Raw genomic sequence first — 20,949 nt, 5'->3', positions numbered from 1 at the left:
GTTGTCTGTGAGGGATTACTCTGTGCCTGTCTTCTATTGTTTCTGTAAGGACTGCAGGTATTTTGTATCACTGGTGTCTGTGCAAGATTAGCCTCAGCTGAATCTATCCTTGGTCTAGAGTATACTTCTGTTCACTGACCCCCATCTGATCATCTCAGGTGTTCATGTATTTATCTGTATAGCCCAGTGTTTGGTGTTAATGGCAATGCAGTATTGTGGACACATTGGTTGGTATTAGCTTCTGTCATCTATCTCTTATGTGCATAATTTGGTGTCCTCCCATTTCCTAATGTTATCATGGTGGTCATAGATCCTTCCTGTATATCCCTCCCCATACCCATGTCAGTGTGTAGGCCCCAACTAGCCTGAAGTTAATCCCTCCTCTTCCTCCGCATCCCAGTAACCAACTAAGTGAGTTCCCTTTCCCAAGCAAACCCTTCTCTGTCTTTTTATAGTAATAGGCTCATATAGTACTAGGCTCATATAGTACTAGTCTTTCTGTGATTGACTTAATTCACCCAGCATAATGTCCTCCAGGTTCATCCACATTGTGAAATGATTCATGTATCCCTCATTGTTCTTTAATGTAGCATAGTATTCCATTGTGTGCATGTACCATAATTTGGTTATCCACTCATCCATTGATGGACATTTAGGCTGTTTCCATCTCTTTGCTATGGTGAATTGTGCTGCAACGAACATAGGTGTACATATGTCTGTTCGTGTGCTATCTCTCCTCTCTTTAGGATATATTCCTAGTAATAGAATTGCTGGGTCAAATGGTACTTCTATTTTTAGTTTGTTAAGGAAATGCCATACTGTTTGCCACAATGGTTGTACCATCTTACAATCCCACCAGCAGTGCACAAGAGTTCCAGTCTCTCTACAACCTCGCCAGCATTTGTTATTTTCTGACCTGTTGAATTTTGCTATTATTGCTGGGGTGAGATGATATCTCATTGTTGTTTTGATTTGCATCTCTCTAATGATTAATGATTGCAAGCAATTTCTCATGTGTTTGTTGGCTGCCTGTATATCTTCTTTGATTAAATGTCTGTTCAAGTCTTTTGCCCATTTCTGAATTGGGTTATTTGTCTTTTTGGTGTTGAAGTGTTGAAGTTTTCTATAGATTTTGGAGATAAGTCCTTCATTGGATATGTCATAGGCAAATATTTTCTCCCAATCTGTAGGTTCTCTTTTTACCCTTTTGACGAAGTCTTTCAATGTGCACAAGAATTTAATTTTTAAAAGGTCTCAGTCATCTAGCTTCTCTTCTACCTTCTGTGCATTCTGGGTTACGCTTGATAGTCTATTTATGCTGTAAATTAGGACTCCTAGATTTGCCCCTATTTTATCTTTGATGAATTTTATAGTTTTGGGTTTTACATTTAAGTCTTTGATCCAGCTTGAGTTTGTTTTTGTGTATGGGGTGAGGTATGGGTCTTGTTTCATTTTTCTGCAAGTGGATATCCAGTTTTGCCAGCACCGTTGTTAAAGAGGCTGTCTCTTCCCCATTTAATGAGTTTTGGACCTTTGTCAAAGATCAGTTATCCATAGATGGATGGGTCTATATCTGGACTTTCGATTCTATTCCATTGGTCTATCTGTCTGTCATTGTACCAATATCATGCTGTTTTTTTTTGCAAGTTTTTTTTTTTTTTTATTAGGATTTGGGTGAAGATTTACAGAGTAAATTCACTTTTCATACAGCAGTTCACATATACTTTGTCTCATGTCATTGACCAAAATTTACAATGCAGCAGCTCCCCTCCCACTTCCTCCCCATAGTTATCTTCTCCCAGTGTCCATCCCTTCATACTCTTCGAGAGGCCCATTGTCTGCCAACCCTGTATATGATCTTGGATACACTCTCCATTTAGACATACATAATTGTTTAGCTTGTTCACCCATCTATCCGTCCCTATACCCATGTTTGCTTTCATTGACAACTCAGTATTGTATTTACAAAGGGGTTCATATTTGTTGTTTGTACTGCCCGTGTAACTCTCTCTGTCTTTCTCATCCTCAATGCTGCCATATTGGTCACTCACATTTGGTACATTGCCCTTCTCTTCACCCAAATCAATATTTATCTCTATCTATCTAACAGCATTCCCTCCCCTTCCCTCCCACCCCTGGTAACCAACAAAGAAAATGTCCTCCAACAGATAAACCTTTCCTTAACTTTCACAATAACGGACTAATACAATATTTGTCCTTTTGTGACTGACTTATTTCGCTCAGCATAATGTCCTCCAAGTTCATCCACGTTATGCGGTGTTTTGCAGATTCTACATTATTCTTTAGCGTTGCATAGTATTCCATTGTGTGAATGTACCAAAGTTTGGTTATCCATTCCTCAGTTGTTGGACATCTAGGTTGTTTCCAAGTTTTGGCTATTGTAAATAGTGCTGCGATGAACATCGGCGTGCATATATCTGTTCTTGTTATGGCTCTCACTTCTTTAGGGTATATACCTAGTAATGGGATGGCTGGGTCAAATGGTATTTGTATTTCCAACTTTTGAAGGAATCGCCATACTGCTTTCCACAATGGTTGATATCATGCTGTTTTGACTACTGTGGCTATATAGTAGTTCTTAAGATCTGGGAGTGTGAAACCTCCCACTTTATTTTTCTTCTTGAGAAGTACTCTGTTTATTTGAGGTCTCTTTCCTTTCCACCTGAAATTAGTAATTAGTTTTTCCACGTCCTTAAAAATGTTTGTTGAAATCTGGATCAAGATTGGGTTAAATGTAGATCGCTTTGGGTAGTATTGACATTTTTATAATATTTAGTCTACCTATCCATGAACAAGGTAGGTTCTTCCATTTGTGTAGTGCCCTTGTTGTCTCTTGTAGCAGTGTTTTATAGTTTTCTTTGTATAGGTCTTTTATGTCTCTGGTGAGGTTTATGGCTGTAGTCTTTATGGAAGCAGACTACCACATCTTTCTTCTGTGGAATGGCTGGTTGGTTCAAAATACTGATCTTTTGGTTAGTAGCCAATTGCTTTACCACTGCACCACCAGTGCTCCTTGTTGAATGGCATAGTCTCTACATTTCCAGGGCCCATTACTTATTAAGAACAGTTGTGATGTTTAAGGCATTGGAGTGCTAATCAAAAAAGTCAGTGATTCAAACCCACCAGCTGCTCTGTGGGAGAAAGATGAGACAGGCTGCTTCTGTAAGATTTACAGCCTTGGAAACTCTATGGGGCAGTTCTACTCTGTTCTTATATGGTTACTATGAGTCATAATTGGTTTGATGACAGTGGATGGGTTTTTGGGTTTTACTTCTTAAAGGGCACTCTGGTGGTACAGTGATTAAAGCATTTGGCTGCTAACCAAAAAGATCTGTGGTTTGAACCTACCAGCTGCTTCGCGGGAGAAAGATGAAGCAATCTGCTCCCATAAAAATTTACAGTCTTGGAAACCCTATGGGGCAGTTCTACTCTGTCCTGTAAGGTTGCTATGAGTCAGAATTGACTTGATGGCAGTGGGTTGTGTTTTGTTTGTTTTTCATTTATTAAGCATAGTTTTTAACTTGGCTGCCAATTAGATTGCCTGGGGAAGCTTATAAAAAATATCAATGCCTGTCTCTGGTCTTGTGGTTCCCAAATGTTGGTGCTCATCACAGATGAGAATCATCGAGAGAGCTAATATGATTGCAGAAGTCTACATAATGAGTTGAGATAGGGCCCAGGCCTTTGTATTTTTACCAAGTTCTCCAGATGATTCTGATAGCCACCAAAGCCTGAGATCCACTGCTCCAGGTCAGTCTGAATCTCTTTGGCCCAGACAGTGGTGTTTTTTTAAGTGCTTCTAGATGGTGGCATAGTGCCTAAAGCAGTTGACTGCTCATCAGAAGGCTGGGAGTTCAAACCCACCAGCCACTCCTGAGAAGGAAGACTAGGCAATCTATTTCTGTAGAGATGCCACCCTAGAAACCCAAGGAGGGGTCTCTGTGAGTCAGAATCAACTTGACAGCAGTGAGTTTGTTTTTTGGAGATGGGATTTTAAAGTTGTATTATTTTTTTTATTGACATATAATTTATATAACATAAAATTCACCATATTAAAGTGTACAGTGTAGTGAGTTTTAGCATATTCACAAAGTTGTGCCGCCATCACTACTTATTCCAGAACATTTCCATTACCCTAAAATGATGCCCCATGCCCATTAGCAGTCACTCCCCATTTCTTCCTCCCCCAACCACTGGCAGCAACTAATCTACTTTCTGGCTTTATGGATTTGCCTATTCTGGCCATTTCATATAAATGGGATTATATAATATGTGGCCTTTTGTGTTTGACTTACTTTACTTACTGTAGTGTTTTTGAGGTTCATTCCCAGGTAAGTTTTATGGGTTTCCAAGGTTAAGAAACTACTTATATGGCTCTACAGCTACTCAGCCCATTAGTGTGTGTTAGTTCTCTGGGAAAAGCTGCCCTTGGCCCTGATTCTGAGCAACCTTCTTAAGCAGACTTCTCACTGGTGGCCCTCTGCAATTCCTTTGTCCCATGGGAAAGACCCTGCATGCTGTTGCTACTCACATCAGCAGCTCTCATCACTAGTGAGCATCGGGCACCTGTGTTCTGCTGTCAGAGTACACGTTTCTCTGATTACTACACTGCTAACTTTGGGCAAGCCTCAGAGTTTTCTTATCTGTAAATTGGGGATATAATATTATCATGAGAGTTCAATATAGTAATACATATAAAGCACTTAAAAGAGTGCCTGGTATTTAATAAGCATCCATTTTCTGTGTTTGTGTGTGAAAGAGAAGAGAGTGCAGAAACAAAGACACGGAAACAGTACATAGTGGAGGTAAGGGATGGGGCGGGGCCGCTGGTGTTCATATATCTCTATTTGAATTCTGTCTATCACTGTGTTGTTTCTTTGAGCAAGTTATATCACATCTGAGTTGTTTTTCTTATCTGTAATGTTAATGATAATATTATATACATTCTTGATTCTAAGTAACACTATTTAAAAATTTTCACTTAAATTTTTCTGAAATGGCGTCTCTGGGAGGTACAAACTGTTAACATGTTCAGCTGCTAACAGAAAGATTGGAGGTTCAAGGCCACCCATAGGCATCTTTTAAGAAAGGCCCAGTGATCTGTTCCCTTTCATACAGTCAGTGAAACCCTAGGTAGCACAGGCATCGGTTCCTGTTACACAGGGGTTGTCATGAGTTAGGGCCAGCTCCACCGCAGCGAACAGAAACTTACCTGAGATGGCCTGGGGTGTGTTTGTTACAACTGATGCATATGTGTAAGCTCTCCCCCACTCTCTGAAAAGCTGTTGTTAAATTCATGCAGTGTTTGTTGAGCCTGGTGTATGGTAAGTAACACCAACCTCACAAGGTTATTGCAGGTATGTAATGAGATACATGTATGTGGAAATACTTTTGTAAACATGATTCCAATGTAAGATATTTTAAAAAAATGAAGGTGGTAGAAAAGAATTTTAGTAATTTTGTGTAGAACAAATAGAATATACTGTAAAAGCACATTGTGAACTATAATAAGGGGTATATATGTGCCAATTTTGCCTAGTATTTTCCCCTTATGAAGTTTATATTAGGTGGTTTTTTGTTTTTTTGTTTTTGTTTTTGTTTTTTGTTTTTTTTTTTGGTCCTCTTGGGTGAATTTCACTCTACAGATTATTTTCTCATTCACCTCTTACTTCTGGTGGGTGAGCGTTAATTTGGCTGAGCTTTGGTTTCCTCATCTGTGATGAATTTAGCCATGAATTTTTAGGTTCAATGATTCCATAGGGTAACAGCCCATAGTCTTCAATTTTAATCCAAACTCTGCTCCTAACTGGCTGTGTGACTCTGGGCAAATTCATGTTTCAGTTTTCTCATCTGTCAATGAGGACTAGGTAACTTTTAAAGGCTCTTCCAGTTCTATTCCCCTACTATTCTCTAGGATTCTGTATCTGGGTCCCCGTGTTGCTTGCTGGAGGCTGTGAACACAGATGTAAGGAGACAATATATGCTGCTGCTTGGAGGCTTCATTCACTAATTCACCACGTCTGTCCTTTAGGGAATATCCCTGGCTCAGCTGTGCTGGTCTTTGACATCCACGTGATTGACTTCCACAACCCCTCAGACTCCATTAGCATCACCTCCCACTACAAGCCCCCTGACTGTTCAGTGCTGAGTAAGAAGGGGGATTACCTCAAGTATCACTACAATGCCTCCCTTCTGGATGGGACTCTACTGGACTCCACGTAAGGTCACCTGGGAACGGTGTGGGAGCTTGGTGGCTGAAAGTTGTGTTTTCCCATGATTCTCCTTTTCTTTTCATCAAATACTGGTTAAGAGCTTCTCTCATCTCTGTTCCTTCCCCATTGTGGGGCTTAAGTCTTCATCACTGCTCAGGTGCATTATTCAGAGAGTTACCTATTAATGGTAACTGTGCTCCAGGTCACTTCTAACCCTGTGAAAATTTTCTTTCTGAAAAACAGATCACTTCATATAACTTCCCTTTTTAAAAACGAACCCACAAGGGACACTGAATTTCTTTCTATTAAGAATGAGAAAAAATTTGAAAACTGGTAGTGGTGATAATTCTACAACACGGTGAATATAATAAATGTCACTGAATTGTTGTTGTTGTTAGGTGCTGTGTTACACTGGGCTCTCTAGAGAAGCAAAACCAGTAAAGCTTATGGAGAGAGAGAGAGAAAGAGAAATTTATCTTTGGAAAATGGCTCACACACTTATAGATGCTCGCAAGTCCCAAGTTCTTGGATCAGACGTCAAGCTGGAGTCTTTTTCCGACTCATGCAGCTGCAGGGGCTGAGGAGCTCAAAGTTGGCAGGCAGCATATTGGCTTTTGACTCCAATGAATGACGAATCCAAGATCTCCAGGCCAAATGGTAGATTGTTCACTCATGGACTGTTGTAGGCAGCACAACAGAATCCCGATCCACAGGAGAGTGTCTCTTTTCCCAGGATGTCCATAAATATACTGGAAGCAAGCAACACCCCAGGGGAAACTCCCTTTCAACGGATTGGCTGCTCAAAACATATACATCTGATCCCATCATGGGAATAATCCGCATCACAATTGCTTAAACCACACAGAATTGTGGTCCAGCCAAGTTGACACACAGCTCCACCTATCACAGGTGCCATCACATCAACTCCTACTCAGAGTGATTCTGGGTACAACAGAACAAAACACTGCTTGGTCCTGCGCCATCCTCACAGTCCTCGCTATACTTGAGCCTGTTGTTGCAGCCACTGTAGCAGTCCATGTTGCTGAGGGTCTTCCCCCTTTTCCCTGACCCCCTACTTTACCAAGCATGATATCCTTCTGCAGGGAATGGTCCTTTCTAACAACATGACCAAAGTAGGTGAGACAAGGTCTGGCCAATCTCACTTCTAAGGAGCATTCTGGCTACACTACTTCCAGGACAGATTTGTTTGTTCCTCTGGCAGTCCATGGTATTTTCAGTATTCTTTGCTAACACCACAAATCAAAGGCATCAACTCTTCTTTGATGTTCCTTATTCATTGTCCAGCTTTCACATGCATATGAAGCTATTGAAAATACCACAGTTTGGGTTAGATACATCTTAGTCTTCATTGAATTAGACATGTAAAAATGGTTGAAATGGCAATATATATATATATATATATATATATATATACCATAAAAATTAAAAAAAATAAAAATAAAAACACCCATAGGTAAAGTCCAAACTCTTAGTCTGTCACTTGAGGTGCTCCTTGCGTGGCTCCATTCTGCCTCACCAGTCTTATCTCCTGCTGGGACCCTTCTTCTGCCTCCCAGGGCCACCACGTACAGCGGTGCTGGCTATGCACTGTTGTTGCACCCTGTCTCTCTAGTCTACCTTCCATCTAGCCATCTTCTTTTCTGGCTTAAATGTCCTTCCTTTTCTCAAAAGCTTTCCTTAATTCCTGGGAAGGATCAACTACTCCTACTTTGGTAGTCTCATAACTTTTTCTTTCTTTCTGGTGGTAAAACATATACATGTAGTCCCCAGCTTAATGACATATTCAGGCCATAACGAACGGCACTTACGACCATCCATTTTTTGTTTGTGTTTTGTGTACATCTTATCATTATTAATATGTACTATGTACAGGGTTGCAGCTCATAATTTGCTCATGTTAACCCCCAAAGACAGATAAAGATTGGATTTATAAAGACACAATAAAAAACAATAATAAAACAAAACTAAAAAAACAATAAGGTATTTGACTAACATCAGAACCAACTAACAATGGCATCCTCTGAACAGAACCCTGTAGTTAGTCGGGAACTACCTGTATAACATAAAATTTACCATCTCAGTTATCGCCAGCACACCATCCAGTGGCATTAGTTACACTCACAATGATGTGCAGCCATCACTACTATTTGTTTCCAAAACTGTTCATCACCTTAAACAGGAACTGTATGCCCATTAAGCATTAACTCCTTAACCATTCCTCCTCAACTCTGGTAACCACTAGTCTACTCCCTGTCTCTGTGCGTTTGTCTATTCTTGATGTTTTGTATAAATGAGATCACATGCTATGTGTCATTTTGTGTAATGTGTTCAGTGTTTACTCACATTGTAGCATGTATTAGAACTTCATTCCTTTTTATGGTGGAATAATATTTCTTTGTATGTATATATCCCATTTCGTTTTCCCATTCCTCTGTTGATGGGCATTTAGGGTGTTTGCACAATAATCTTTTGGCTTTTGTGAGTAATGCTGCAATGAAAATTGGTATACAGGTCCATAAAACTTTTTGTATTACCTGTATTTTAGTTATTTAGTTTTTTTCTATCTGTTGCTGGTCTAATACCTTGAGGACACCCAAAGTGTTTATTCATCTTTCTATTCCCTACATTTAACATAGACTGTACCACAAAAGAAGCATTGTATAAATATTAACTGATTAAGGTATGTTCTGAAATATATGAAATAGAGATCAACAGTATAAACTAGTATCATACATGATACATATAAAGGAAGCTGTAGTTCTTATGCATCTAAATCTTCAGATGTGTCTTTAAATTAATACAATATTCTTTTCCTTGGGAAAGAACCTTCTTAGCCTTTCTTTATATTGCTGTAATATAAGGAGCCTTGGTGGCATAATGGTTAAAGTGTTTGGCTGCTAATTGAAAGGTTGGTAGTTGAAACTCACCAGCTGCTCTGCATGAAAACGATGTGTCAGTCTGCTTCTGTAAAGATTATGTTGTTATGTGTCATCGAGTCAGACCTGACTCATAGCGACCCCTCCTTGGGTTTCCGAGGCAGTATCACTACGGAAGTAGATTGCCCCATCTTCCTTCCGAGGAGTGGCTGGTGGGTTTGAACCGCCAGCCTTCTGGTTAGCAGTCAAGTGCCTTAGCCACTATGCTACCAGAGCTCCCTCTGTAAAGATTACAGCTTTGGAAATAGTATGAGGCAGTTCTACTCTGTCCTCCAGGGTCACTAGGAGTTGGAATTGCCTCAGTGGCCACAGGTTTGGGGTTTTGCTTGGCTTACAACAAATCTCCTTGTAAAGAAATCCCAACCACCAGCTATTGGATAGAAGCATGTGGAGGGGAGTGGGGACGAAGCATGGTCTGTAGCTGGTTTGAGGGTCAAGTGAGCTTTTGCTTGCAAAAATGGCCCCAAAGGCTAGAATATAGCCTATATGGGCAGTGGCTTGCTGTCATTGCTGTTGTTAATGTTTATATTACTGTCCGGTGCTCTTGAGGCTGTGAAAAGGGGAAGTGACGGTGGAAAATGAACAAAGGAATTCCTTCCCATGGGCTCAGGAAATCCTTTGCATGTAGGGCTGGGGGGACTGTCTTCCTGCCTTCAGATGTGTGTGTGGTAGATTCATAGCATTTTTTTTCTTACACTGTTGTAAAAAATATATATACTTTATAACAGAACATTTGCCAATTCAACATTTTTCAGGTGTGCAATTTAGAGCTATCAATTACATTAGTCACGATGAATGCACAGCATTCTTCCAAAGCTTGCGAGAGCCAAGTGATGGAGGGCTCCTCTGATCATGGACGCCATTTTGTACCTTGAAAGTCATTTGTGTTACATGAAATCAGCATCATCTTGGGTATCCTTGCTGGTTTCTTCTGTGTAATAGGAAATGTGGCAGCACCTGCCTACCTGCGTGTGGGGGAGGAGCCGCTTCTAGAGATGTGACCCAGTCCCACCTTGAGCCCGTATGAGTACTATAAATAACACCGCAGATGTTGCTGTTGGCACTGCAACTCTCAGGGCTGAGAGGATTGATAGCCATGTGGGCCAGGAGCCAGAGAGGGCGGAGGTACAGACAGGAAGCTGGAAGCCTAGAGTGGATAGGAAGCTGGGAAGAGTGCAGAAGGAATGAGAAGAATGAGAGAAAATAAAAATAGATGGGTGACTGAGGGAAAAAAATTAATGGATTTTCAGAGGTGACACTTGCAAACAAATTGTTTGCTTGGAGGCCTTTCTTAGTATGTGTTTAAACTGGCCTCCGAGAGGAAAAACAAATGTTCATTATTTGGTAACTAAATGAGTTCTTGAATATTCCGTAAGACTGAAACTGAGTAGTCCCCTGGGAGGTCCAGTGGCTAGCCTCTGGAGAAGGACAGAGTGAGAGCTTCTGTGCTGCAAACAGAGGAGGGATTGTGTATGGGGAGGGACAAAAGAGGGCACCCACCCTCAGGCCGTGGGCCAAAGGCATCCTGTGCCAAGTAGAACAAATGCAAACCTTGTTTTGGTTTGCTGGTCCCAGAGAACTACCCTGGTCCTGGGAACCAGCTTAAGGAGGAAAACAGGCTGTGGTCCTGGGCATAGGGAAGGCTGGGAAGGTATTTGGCCCAATGGGCCTTCCCTTCCACTTTGCTTCCTAGTGGTGGACAGCAGGGGGCTCTTGGCATTTGCAAGGGCAGGGAAACAGCATCTTCTGACCTCTAACTTCACAAGAGGGAGATAGAATCACCATCAACAGCCCAAGGCTTATTCCTGTGAGGCCAGACATGCCAACACCCTCCAGCCTTTTTACCAATTCTGACACCAGCTGTCCCTCCCTTGGCACTTACTACTTCCCTGCTGGGTTGGATAATTCGTTCAGTGGCTACACAGAACTCACATACAATACTCACAATTATGGGGTCTTATTAGGGAAGTAACAGGCTACAACTCAGGGTCAGGAAAATTCTCAGGATACAGTTCTTCAGTCAGGACAGTCTTCCCTCTGCTATGCCCTCAGGGGTGCCTCTCTGGCCCTCTCTGCCTGGCCTCTGCCCTGCTTAGGCAAATGTTACAAAGCTCTTTTAGCTCTGCCAATAGGTACATCTAGGTGTACCCCACTCCGTCAGCAAGCCTCCTGCCCAAGAGCACTCAGCTTTCTCACTCTGTGGCTAGGTAAGCCTGTCACGCTGTCTCGTGCCTCTTGGTTTCTCAGCCAGTTCTCTGCCAGGTCAAGTCTGTCAAGAAGGTCCATCTCAGGGATCTTGGGTCCAAGGACACTTCATCTCTAGCTCTTCTGTCTTGATGGCAGTGAGATACCCTCCCTCCCTGTACGCAGCGCAGCTCACTGCTGTTGAGTCAGATCTGACTGATAGCCACCCCTCCTTGGGTTTCCGAGGCGATATCACTGCAGAGGTAGATTCCCCAGCTTCCCTTCTGAGGAGTGGCTGATGTGTTTGAACCGCCAGCCTTCTGATTAGCAGTCAAATCCTTAGCCACTACATTACCAGAGCTCCTTCCTTCCCTGTAGAAGAGCTTGTTTTAAGCCTGGCAGAGTGACAAAACTAACCAATCCCAACATCAGAGTTCTACACACCTTATTTACATGGTCCCACCCAGTAATCCGGTGGGAGTTACAAAGACTATGGCTAGAAAAGCCATACCGAGTAATTCACTACACTGCAGCACTGAAGAACATACCTATGATTTGCCTTCAGGAAAAAAGTGATAGGAATGCCATGGGTTTATTTTCAGTAGTGACTGAGCTATCAGAGCCAGCTTTTATTATCTGGATTCCCTGGGGACCGTGGCAATCAAGAGTAGTCAAAACTATGACCCTCATTAAGCGATCAGTTACTTCACGCGTGTAAAATTACTCACTACTGATTAGTAAGTAAGCACAAGTAAGCCTGTGCTTACCTTGCTTATTAAGTAATCCACCCCTGACTGAGGCTCTCTATTAAAAAAATTCTCATGAAAATCCCTGACTCAAACATTGACCAAAAGAATCTCTGGAACAAACACAGAGAAAATTTACAAGACCAGCGTAAAGAACTGTTTTCCCCTAAATCATTGAAGAGCAGATTGCCAACATGATGCCCCATCCCCCTTGAATGCTTTAGTGTGCATTTCATACAAAAACAAACATTCTCTTACAGTGTTTTTTCAGTTTGTCATACAGTGGTGGGTTGCATGTAGTTATGATGGTGGAAGTTATGCCAGTGGTGTTTCAGATACCAGCAGGGTTACCCATTGTTTTGGTTACTATTTTGCTCCTCTAACAGAAAATATACCACAGATGGGAATGGCTTGAACAAATAGGAGTTTATTCTCTTACAGTTTTGGAGGCTGTAAGTCTGAGTTCAAAGTGCCAGGCTCTAGGGGCTGGGTGAAAGCCCCTCAACCTTGGGCTTCAGCTCTGCCTCCTGCTCCCAGCCCCCTGAAACTGGAAGCTTTTCTTCACTAAGCTGCTGGCTGCTGAGGCTGACAAGCCCAAGGTAACAAGTAAAAAGGCACAGTCCCAATGTTACCAAACAACATGGCGGGCCATGAATTCAAGTCCAAATGAAGTCTCAAGATCAGTAGGGCATGGCAGGCTGTTGAACAATGGCTTGGCTACATGGAGGGTTCAAGTGTGCCAAAAGGCTAAAGACCAATCCCAAAGCTTCTCCTTATATACAAGCAGCAGACCACATCATTAAAGCAAGTGCTCAGCTGCTCACAGTAGATTCCACCATGGAGCTGATTACCAGTCTCATCATGGGGAATAACTACCTCCAGCTGCCCAGCCACTCAACCAGGCCCAGCCAAATTGACAACAATGTTAACTGCGACACCCATGGTGGACAGGTTTCAATGGACCTTCTATACCAAGACTAGGAAGAAAGGCCTGGCGATCTGTTTCTGAAAATTAGCCTATAAAAACCTTATCATAACTCAATACAGCCATTAAAATCAGGAAGTAACATTACTACCATCTAATCCTCAAACTCCACTTAAAATTTTCCAGATAGTCTCATAAGGTCCTTTACAGCAAAAAGATCCCATTCCAGTGTGCTCCTCCACTCTGGGCCAGCTCCTCAGCCTTTCTTGATTTTCATGACCTTGACACCTTTGAAGATTATAGGCTGATTATCATGCAGAATGTTCCTTATGATACAGAGATGATGCATCTTTGGCAGAAATACCACTGATGGGATATTGTTCTTCTCTCGACAATACTCTGAAGTACTAATGAGTTAATGACCTAATCAGGCATTGTTTTGTTTTATTTTCAGGTGGAATTTAGGCAAAACGTATAATATTGTTTTGGGATCTGGACAAGTCGTGTTGGGAATGGATATGGGTCTCAGGGAGATGTGTGTTGGAGAGAAACGAACGGTGATCATTCCACCCCACCTGGGCTATGGGGAGGCTGGTGTAGGTGAGTAAGTGGAAGCAGTATTAAAAGGTGTTGGGGCACATTCCCCATTTGAATTGTGTGCCTTTGGGGGTATCATATTTAGAAGTACAATATACTTTTTTCATTTTAAACCATCAGAGTTTATGATTTTAATTTTTTTTAAGCATTTAGCATTTCTGTTTAAAGAGTCCAGTGAATTCAGGACTCTGGTGGCACTATGGTTAAAGCATTGGGCTGCTAACCACAAGGTCAGTGGTTCAAACCCACAAGCTGCTCAGCGGGAGAAGGATGAGGCAGTCTGTTTGTAAAGATTTACAACCTTAGAAACTCTGTGGGCAGTTCTACTCTGTCCAGTAGTGTTGCTGTGAGTTGGAAGCATTGACTCAATGGTAGTGGGTTTGGTTAGTGGGTTATGTTAATGCCCTGGTGACCTCTTGAGAAAGAAAGGGTTTCAGTGAAATAAACCTGGGAGCTTCAAATCTCTCTCTGGGAAACATCTATTTCCAAGTGATTTCTCTGGGTGAGGTCAGGCACTTCCTTCTGTAACTACTTCCTGGGATCACAGAATGCTATAGGCTTTTGTTATTTCCCTTGTTCTCTGCCTGTAAGCTCTCCAAGAAGATTTCCTTTTGGAAATGATTAATTTTTAGTTCTGGAAATAATGGCTTTACCTTGCCCTCACAGCTGTTACTTATGTTTTACTTTATGATTTTGGCCAGAATGAACCCTTCACTTGGGGGATTTTGGAATCCCTTCTTTTCAGCACTTTTATACTGCTGTCTGTATAGAGATAGAGGAGACAGAAAGTGCTAATTTGTAAAAAACCATTGGCACGTTGGACTGTCTTAAAATCATTGTAAAAAGCATTATCTGGTCCCCCTGCCAATCACATAAGAAACCCTCTAAAAATTGTGTTGTGTATCTTTTAAGACTCCTCCTGTGATTTATATTTTAATTATATATAAGAAATAAATAAACTGCAACGTAATAATAATTTTAAATAATATATATTACATTTATTTATTGATGACTTTTTGGACTCTATATGGTTCTTTAATTTGTATTTAAGTCATATCTTTGGTCATCATTTTAAGGTATGTTGTATTATTCTTAAAATTCTGCAGTTAGATGTAGCAAGAAGTTCTACCATTGTAGTCTAAACTAGTGGCTTTCAAAATTTTTTCATCAGAAACATGGCAAGGAATCATTTAATCATCCAAGTCTGTATTGTACATAAATGTACACTTTATATATATACCAGGGCTTACAACCAGGTTTTTTTTGTGTGTGTGTGTGTGTGTGTGTGTGCAAGACTTTAGGAGAGCAAGGTGAATATATTTTATTATTTTATTTTTGTAAACGGTTCTTCCTTGTTCAGTCATGACTAAAGAAGTGAATGTGGGGTGGACCAGAATTTGTAAAATGTGGATGTACCAGAATGAGAAAAATTATGAGTTGACACCCTACTAGAAACATAATCTCCCTCTTAGAAAAAAAGGGCAACATGTGCACTGCATAGCATCCAAATCTCTTGACAACCAAAACTCTTGACAGGCAGAGTTGGAAACAACAGTGCCTGCCTCAAAGATGGGGGCTGACCACACTGCTTTGAAAGTGTGTCATGCTCCATACTCCTGGCAATGATCCAGCGTTAGTCTCCTGAAAAGGCTCACTATGCCTCTTCCAAATATACTATTCCAGGGCTACAACCTACAATTTTTCTCATTCTGATTACTGTTCCAGTACGCTCACATTTTACAAATTCATGTCTATTCTGATTTTGCTGCATTGCCCAGTAGTGAACCAGTTTGAAGGCCTGATACATACACATTTAGTTGTATACACATTATGAAGCAGGTTTCATGAACCAGTGCCTTTCTTTTCTATGCACAGTGCACCCTGATCTATTCTATTCTATTCCTAACCACCCCCATACTGATTTCATGACTCATAAATGGGTCACTATGAACAGTTTGGAGAAACTATGTGCCTAGTTAATTTTTTTTTTTACTTTCATAAGAAACAGCTGCCATTCATTAGGCAACTAGGACTCTAGATGAGGGAAAGGGTGATTGAGATGGGTCTCACCTTTGTGCTGTGGATGCTAACACTACTTCCCTCACCCTCACCCTGTGGCATGGCAGATGGAGAAGTCCCTGGCAGTGCTGTGCTGGTGTTTGACATTGAGCTGCTGGAGCTGGTGGCGGGCCTTCCGGAGGGGTACATGTTCATATGGAATGATGAAGTTTCACCTAACCTCTTTGAAGAAATTGACAAGGATGGCAACGGAGAGGTCCTTCTCGATGAGGTAATTGGCTTTTGAAGGAAAGTGGGACTAAAAGAGCCCATGGAGCTTCCCCTTGTTGGGCCATGGGGCCCATTCTGAATGTGAAGGCTTCTCAGAGTGAGGACAGCAGTGCTGCATTGTGGTGATGACAGCCAACATACTCATGCACCCAATACGCATACACTCTAAATCAAAGTTCACACTACCTCCTTGGAGAAACAGAGCCTCCAGTGAGTGTAGGGAATGATCTGAGGGCACATCCATCTGGACCCATTTCCCAGTACTGGTGCTCATGGAGTGTTTGCGTTGTGCTGAGTGTTCTCCTAGGCAGTGTATCGTTCAGCCCTGTCAACCACAGAATCACAACTATTTTTCAGAAGAAGAAAGTGTACAAGGAGGTAAGTGACTTGCCTGGGTTCACACAGCTGTTCAGTGCTTTGAGCCAGGATACACACCCCTGTCTTGATCATCTAGTTCCATGTTGTTTCTCCTGTACCCTTCATGGCACTGGACAGTAGAGTCTTTTGTGTGGACACAGTCCTGGTGAATCCCAATCTCTGCCTGTTCCACATGTGCTCCTTCAAGGACATTGTTCCAGCCTTCTCCCTTTCTCCCCTATCTACTGGATTTCCCCCATCTGCTCATTCATATTAGCATACGAACATGCTATTACTTCTTCTTCTCTTGGTGCCTTTATCCAGTTCTTTCATTTCTTTGCAAAACCTCAAAAGAATTGTCTGTCCTCTTTATCTTCAGTTACTCTCCTCCCAATGTTGTCCTGTTTCTCTTTTAAATTAAGACTTTATTTTTTAGAGTACTTTGAAGTTTACAGAAAAATCGATCAGAAAGTACACTATTCGCACATATCCCTTCCCTGCCTCCTGCCCAGGACCTGGGTGGTAGAAATGGTTTGCATTCGACTATTAATCAAAATGTTGGTGGTTCAGACCCACCCAGTGGCACTGTGGGAGAAAACTGCTCTGTGGAGTTTTCTTGGCTGTAATCTCCACAGAAGCAGACCACCAGGCCTTTCTTTGCAGTGCTGCTGGGTGAGTCTGAACTGCCAGCCTTTAGGTTTAGTAACTGAGAGCACACTGTTTAAAATCCATCAGGACATGATCCTGGCTGTCCCTTGAGAATCCATCCAGAATCTGATCACTTCTCTCCATCTCCACTCCATACCATCCTAGTCCAGAGCCCATCCTCTCTCACCTGGATGACTGCGGTAGCCACTTTACAGATCTTTCTGCTTTCACCCCTGCCCTGCATAGCAGGCAGAGTGTTCTCAGAGCCCGTCAGGGGCTCCCCATTTCTGAAGTCCTTACAGTCCTTACAGGGTTTGTCAAACCCTCCACAGTCTGCTTGCTGTAACCTCTGCCTATTAACCCTCTTGCTCACTCTGCCCATCCTCACCCTTCCTTTGCTGTTCTCTGGACACACCAGGCATATGCCCATCTTGGGCCTTTGCACCAGCTGTACTCTCTGCTCAGCAGATTGTTCCCTCAGATAACGACCTGCTTGGCTCCTTCCCTCACTTCCTCAAGCCTTTCCACAAGTCTCCCTTTTTCTCTCAGGTTTATCCTGACCACCCAGTTTAATGCTTCAACCCATTCCCCACCTGAACTCTTGATCTATCTGACCTGGCTCTACTTTTTCATTTTTCTGCAGCATTTCACTAACTTAACATATTATTTACTTATTTATTGTGTTCATTTTTAGTTTTCTGTCTTTCCCACTAGAAGGTAAGTGCTACAAGGGCAAGATGTTTATTCTGTTCGTTTATTGATACATCTATCCCAAGAATCTAGGATAGTGCCTGGCACATAATAGACATGCAGTAAGTTTTTATTGTATCCAGAAGTGAATGAATGCATGAGTGGATGGATCCAGCAATGTTTTCAGAGGCCAGAGTGGTTGGAGGTTGGGGGGATAGGTCAGGCTTTGGTGGAAAGAAGGGATAGCTCAAATGGCTCCTATGAATTGGCTGTCTGGATCCTAAGAGCTCTTGACATTTTCAAACTGCATATGGAGACAAAGTCCCTGGGTGGGGCGAACAGTTAATGCGCTAAACTGAAGTTTAGAGGTTAGAATCCACCCAGAGGTGCCTCGGAAGAAAGACTTGGCAATCTACATTTAAGAAATCAGCCATTGAAAATCCTGAGGAGCACAGTTCCACACTGAAACACACACGGTCACCATGAGTCAGAGTTGACTCAGCAGCAGCTGCTGTAGTGTGCGCTGGAGGAAAAACCCAGGTTGTGTAGGTAGCTCACAAGAAGATTGTGTCTGTTTTGTTAGTTGAGATGCAGATTTCAGCTCCCTCCACCTCAGGCTGCTCTGTCTCGGGCCCTGTGCTCAGCCTTCTCAGGCAGCTGTATCTCATGTCTATCCCGTTCCCTTTCTCTCTCCAGTTCTCGGAGTACATTCACGCCCAGGTGGCATCTGGTAAAGGGAAGCTCGCACCTGGTTTTGATGCTGACATGATCGTGAAGAATATGTTCACCAACCAGGACAGGAATGGAGACGGAAAGGTCACAGTGGAGGAGTTTAAGCTGAAAGACCAGGAGACCAAACATGATGAGCTCTAAACTCAACACGGGCCAGTTGGTGCCAGGGAGAGCATGACACCATGCCACCTGTTGTGGCAGAATGCCCAGTGAGGTGTGAGGGTCTCTCAGAAGGCGCATCATTAGTAAGCAGTAGATGGGTCACATTGTACCTGGTGCATACATCAGGGCCGGGTTGATACACAGGGTGAGAATTTTAGGCCAGCTGCCAAGAACACTAAACAAAATCAGTGTGAAATGCCTTAGCATGGGACATGTCAAGTATGGAAAAGGCTGCACTGCCAACCCCACATTGCTTTGTGAGCCTTCTGGGTCATGTTATTAGAAGAAAATAGTGTCATACAGAAGTTAAAACCATCTTGAATGGGACAGAAAAAAGTGGGTGTATATGTAAAGAGGGTTACCTTTTGTTATTGTTATTATCTTGCTAGTGTTTTAAAAGTATTCTCCAGATGGACAGGGATGACAAAAGGCCTGTCTAGCAGGATTCCCAGAAAGCAACTGCGTGGGCTTTGTCAGCAGTGGTAAAAGGCTCTGGTGATGCCTGGCCTCTCCAGTGGCAGATTTTGCTTTTCTAGTTAATCACACCCCTTTTTGGTTCTCCAGTTGCCAGTGTGACTTTGAGGTTAAGAGCCTCCTGGACAGAAAAACCAGGGGCCCAAACAAAGGGGGTCTTGGACCACAGCAGAGAATTTGATCCTACATCTGCCACATAGATCATCTGCTTGACTCTCTCTTACTTACATTGCTGTGTCCCATACAGCACTCTCCTCGTCCTGAATGGGTTTGATTAGACAGACACAGGAGGCTGCTGGCTGGGCTGCACCAAGTCAACAGAGGATTTCACTGTGGCACAGACAGACATGTAGCCCCCAGCAAGTGAGCACCTGAGGGATCAACAAGGTGACATTTTTCTGCCATTCATTTGTGACCTGGAAAAGGTGAGGCCTTCTCTCTGCCATAGGAAAACAAGGACAATCCCTGCCTGCCTGTTCCCATAGTGCTGTCTTATGGCCTCTGTTCCCAAGTGGTGGTGGCACTTACCCTGAAGTCATCCAAGATTTTTCCTTTTCAAAGCAGATTTGTTTTACTAATTTAAATGATTTTTACTGATGTAGCCCTGAGATAGTTCATGCAAATACTGTGCACTCATCCAGTGGAAAAAATGTTGGAAAAGTGATCTTTTCTTACATAAAATATTGAATTGTATCATCTGGCTTTGTGGTGTTTTATTTGAAGGCTGAGAAGTTCCCATGAAAATGTATTATGCACTCAGAATCCCTTTAATGAAAACTTGACAAGACTGAATTGCATTTAATTGGACACAGCATGTTGGATGGTATACAGGGTTGTAATGTCAGTGCTGGAAGGAAAAAGAAGGTGCCTCATACGGGATTTCAGAAAAGAAGTGAAGGGACTATTTACAGAGATAGGGGTTAGGGTTCATAGTGAGGAACCAGTGACAGTGATATTGGCCAGCCACAGAAGGAAGCAGTTACTACTCCTGGGCCTGATGGGGTAAGGGTGGGGGAAAAGCAGGATTCACTTTGAGAGAGCCGTAGATGGACACAGCCAGCCCTAGAACTGTGGCTAGCTAGCTCTGAAGCAGGGAAGGAGTGAGGAAAGAAATACCCCAACCTCTCTGTTGTTCCACTCTGTTCACTACCACTGGCTGCCATTGGCTGAATGCAACCAGGTGCCAGAATGAAAAGTACCCAAGGTGCTAGAGTTCTCTCAGAGGTCAGCCTTTTGGGGCACAAAGGTGGAGAATGAATCCAAGGTAGGGGTTGGAGTGGGAGCAAATGGAGAGTAACTGGCACATAAGGGAATGGAGGGGGGAATGTGTGTGTGTGTGTGTGTGTGATACACACACATACATGTATTATGTATATGTGTGTATATGAACAGTTCTGATTCATGGTGACCTCGTGTGTCAGAGTAGAGCTGTGCGGCACAGAGTTTTCAATGGCTGATTTTTCAGACGTAGATCACCAGGCCCTTCTTCTGAGGCACTTCTGGACAGGCTTGAACTTCCAACCTTTCAGTTAGCAGTGAACACATTATGTGCACTACCCCCGGGGATTATCTCTGTCTCTATCTATGGCACAAAGGTTAAGTGCTCGGCTGCTAACTGAAAGGTTACCAGTTCATATCCACCCAGCAGCTCTGAGGGATAAAGGCCTGGTGATCTGTTCACATCAAGATTATAGTCTAGAAACTCTATGGGGCAGTTCTACTCTGCCATATGAGGTCACATACATAACCACATATATGTATGTACACACATACACATCTTTCTTTTTTTTTAATTGTGATTTGGGTGAAAGTTTACAGAGCAAATTCACTTTCCATACAGCAGCTCACACACACATTGTCTCATGACATTAACTACAATTTACCCCAATGTAACAGCTCCCCTCCCACTTCCTCCCAATAGTTACATCTTCCCTGTGTCCATGCCTCCATGCACT

General features: G+C 42.5%; 1 protein-coding gene across 1 annotated transcript in view; it reads left to right on the top strand.

Annotated features, from left to right (window-relative positions):
- FKBP9 (FKBP prolyl isomerase 9) overlaps positions 1-18,499 on the top strand; it is a 71,913-nt gene extending 53,414 nt beyond the window's left edge. The window contains exons 7-10 of the mRNA XM_007958247.2: positions 6,053-6,239; positions 13,500-13,645; positions 15,769-15,932; positions 18,323-18,499. Coding sequence (XP_007956438.2) covers positions 6,053-6,239; positions 13,500-13,645; positions 15,769-15,932; positions 18,323-18,499 — 674 coding nt within the window. The remainder of the gene's footprint in view (positions 1-6,052; positions 6,240-13,499; positions 13,646-15,768; positions 15,933-18,322) is intronic.
- The last annotated feature ends 2,450 nt before the right edge of the window (positions 18,500-20,949 follow it).

Source organism: Orycteropus afer, unplaced genomic scaffold (assembly GCF_000298275.1).
Source record: "Orycteropus afer afer isolate SDZICR_OR568_19922 unplaced genomic scaffold, OryAfe1.0 scaffold00894, whole genome shotgun sequence".
Classification (NCBI taxonomy): domain Eukaryota; kingdom Metazoa; phylum Chordata; class Mammalia; order Tubulidentata; family Orycteropodidae; genus Orycteropus; species Orycteropus afer.
The sequence above is the reverse complement of the archived record's forward strand: the minus strand, read 5'-3'. Positions and strand labels throughout refer to the sequence as shown.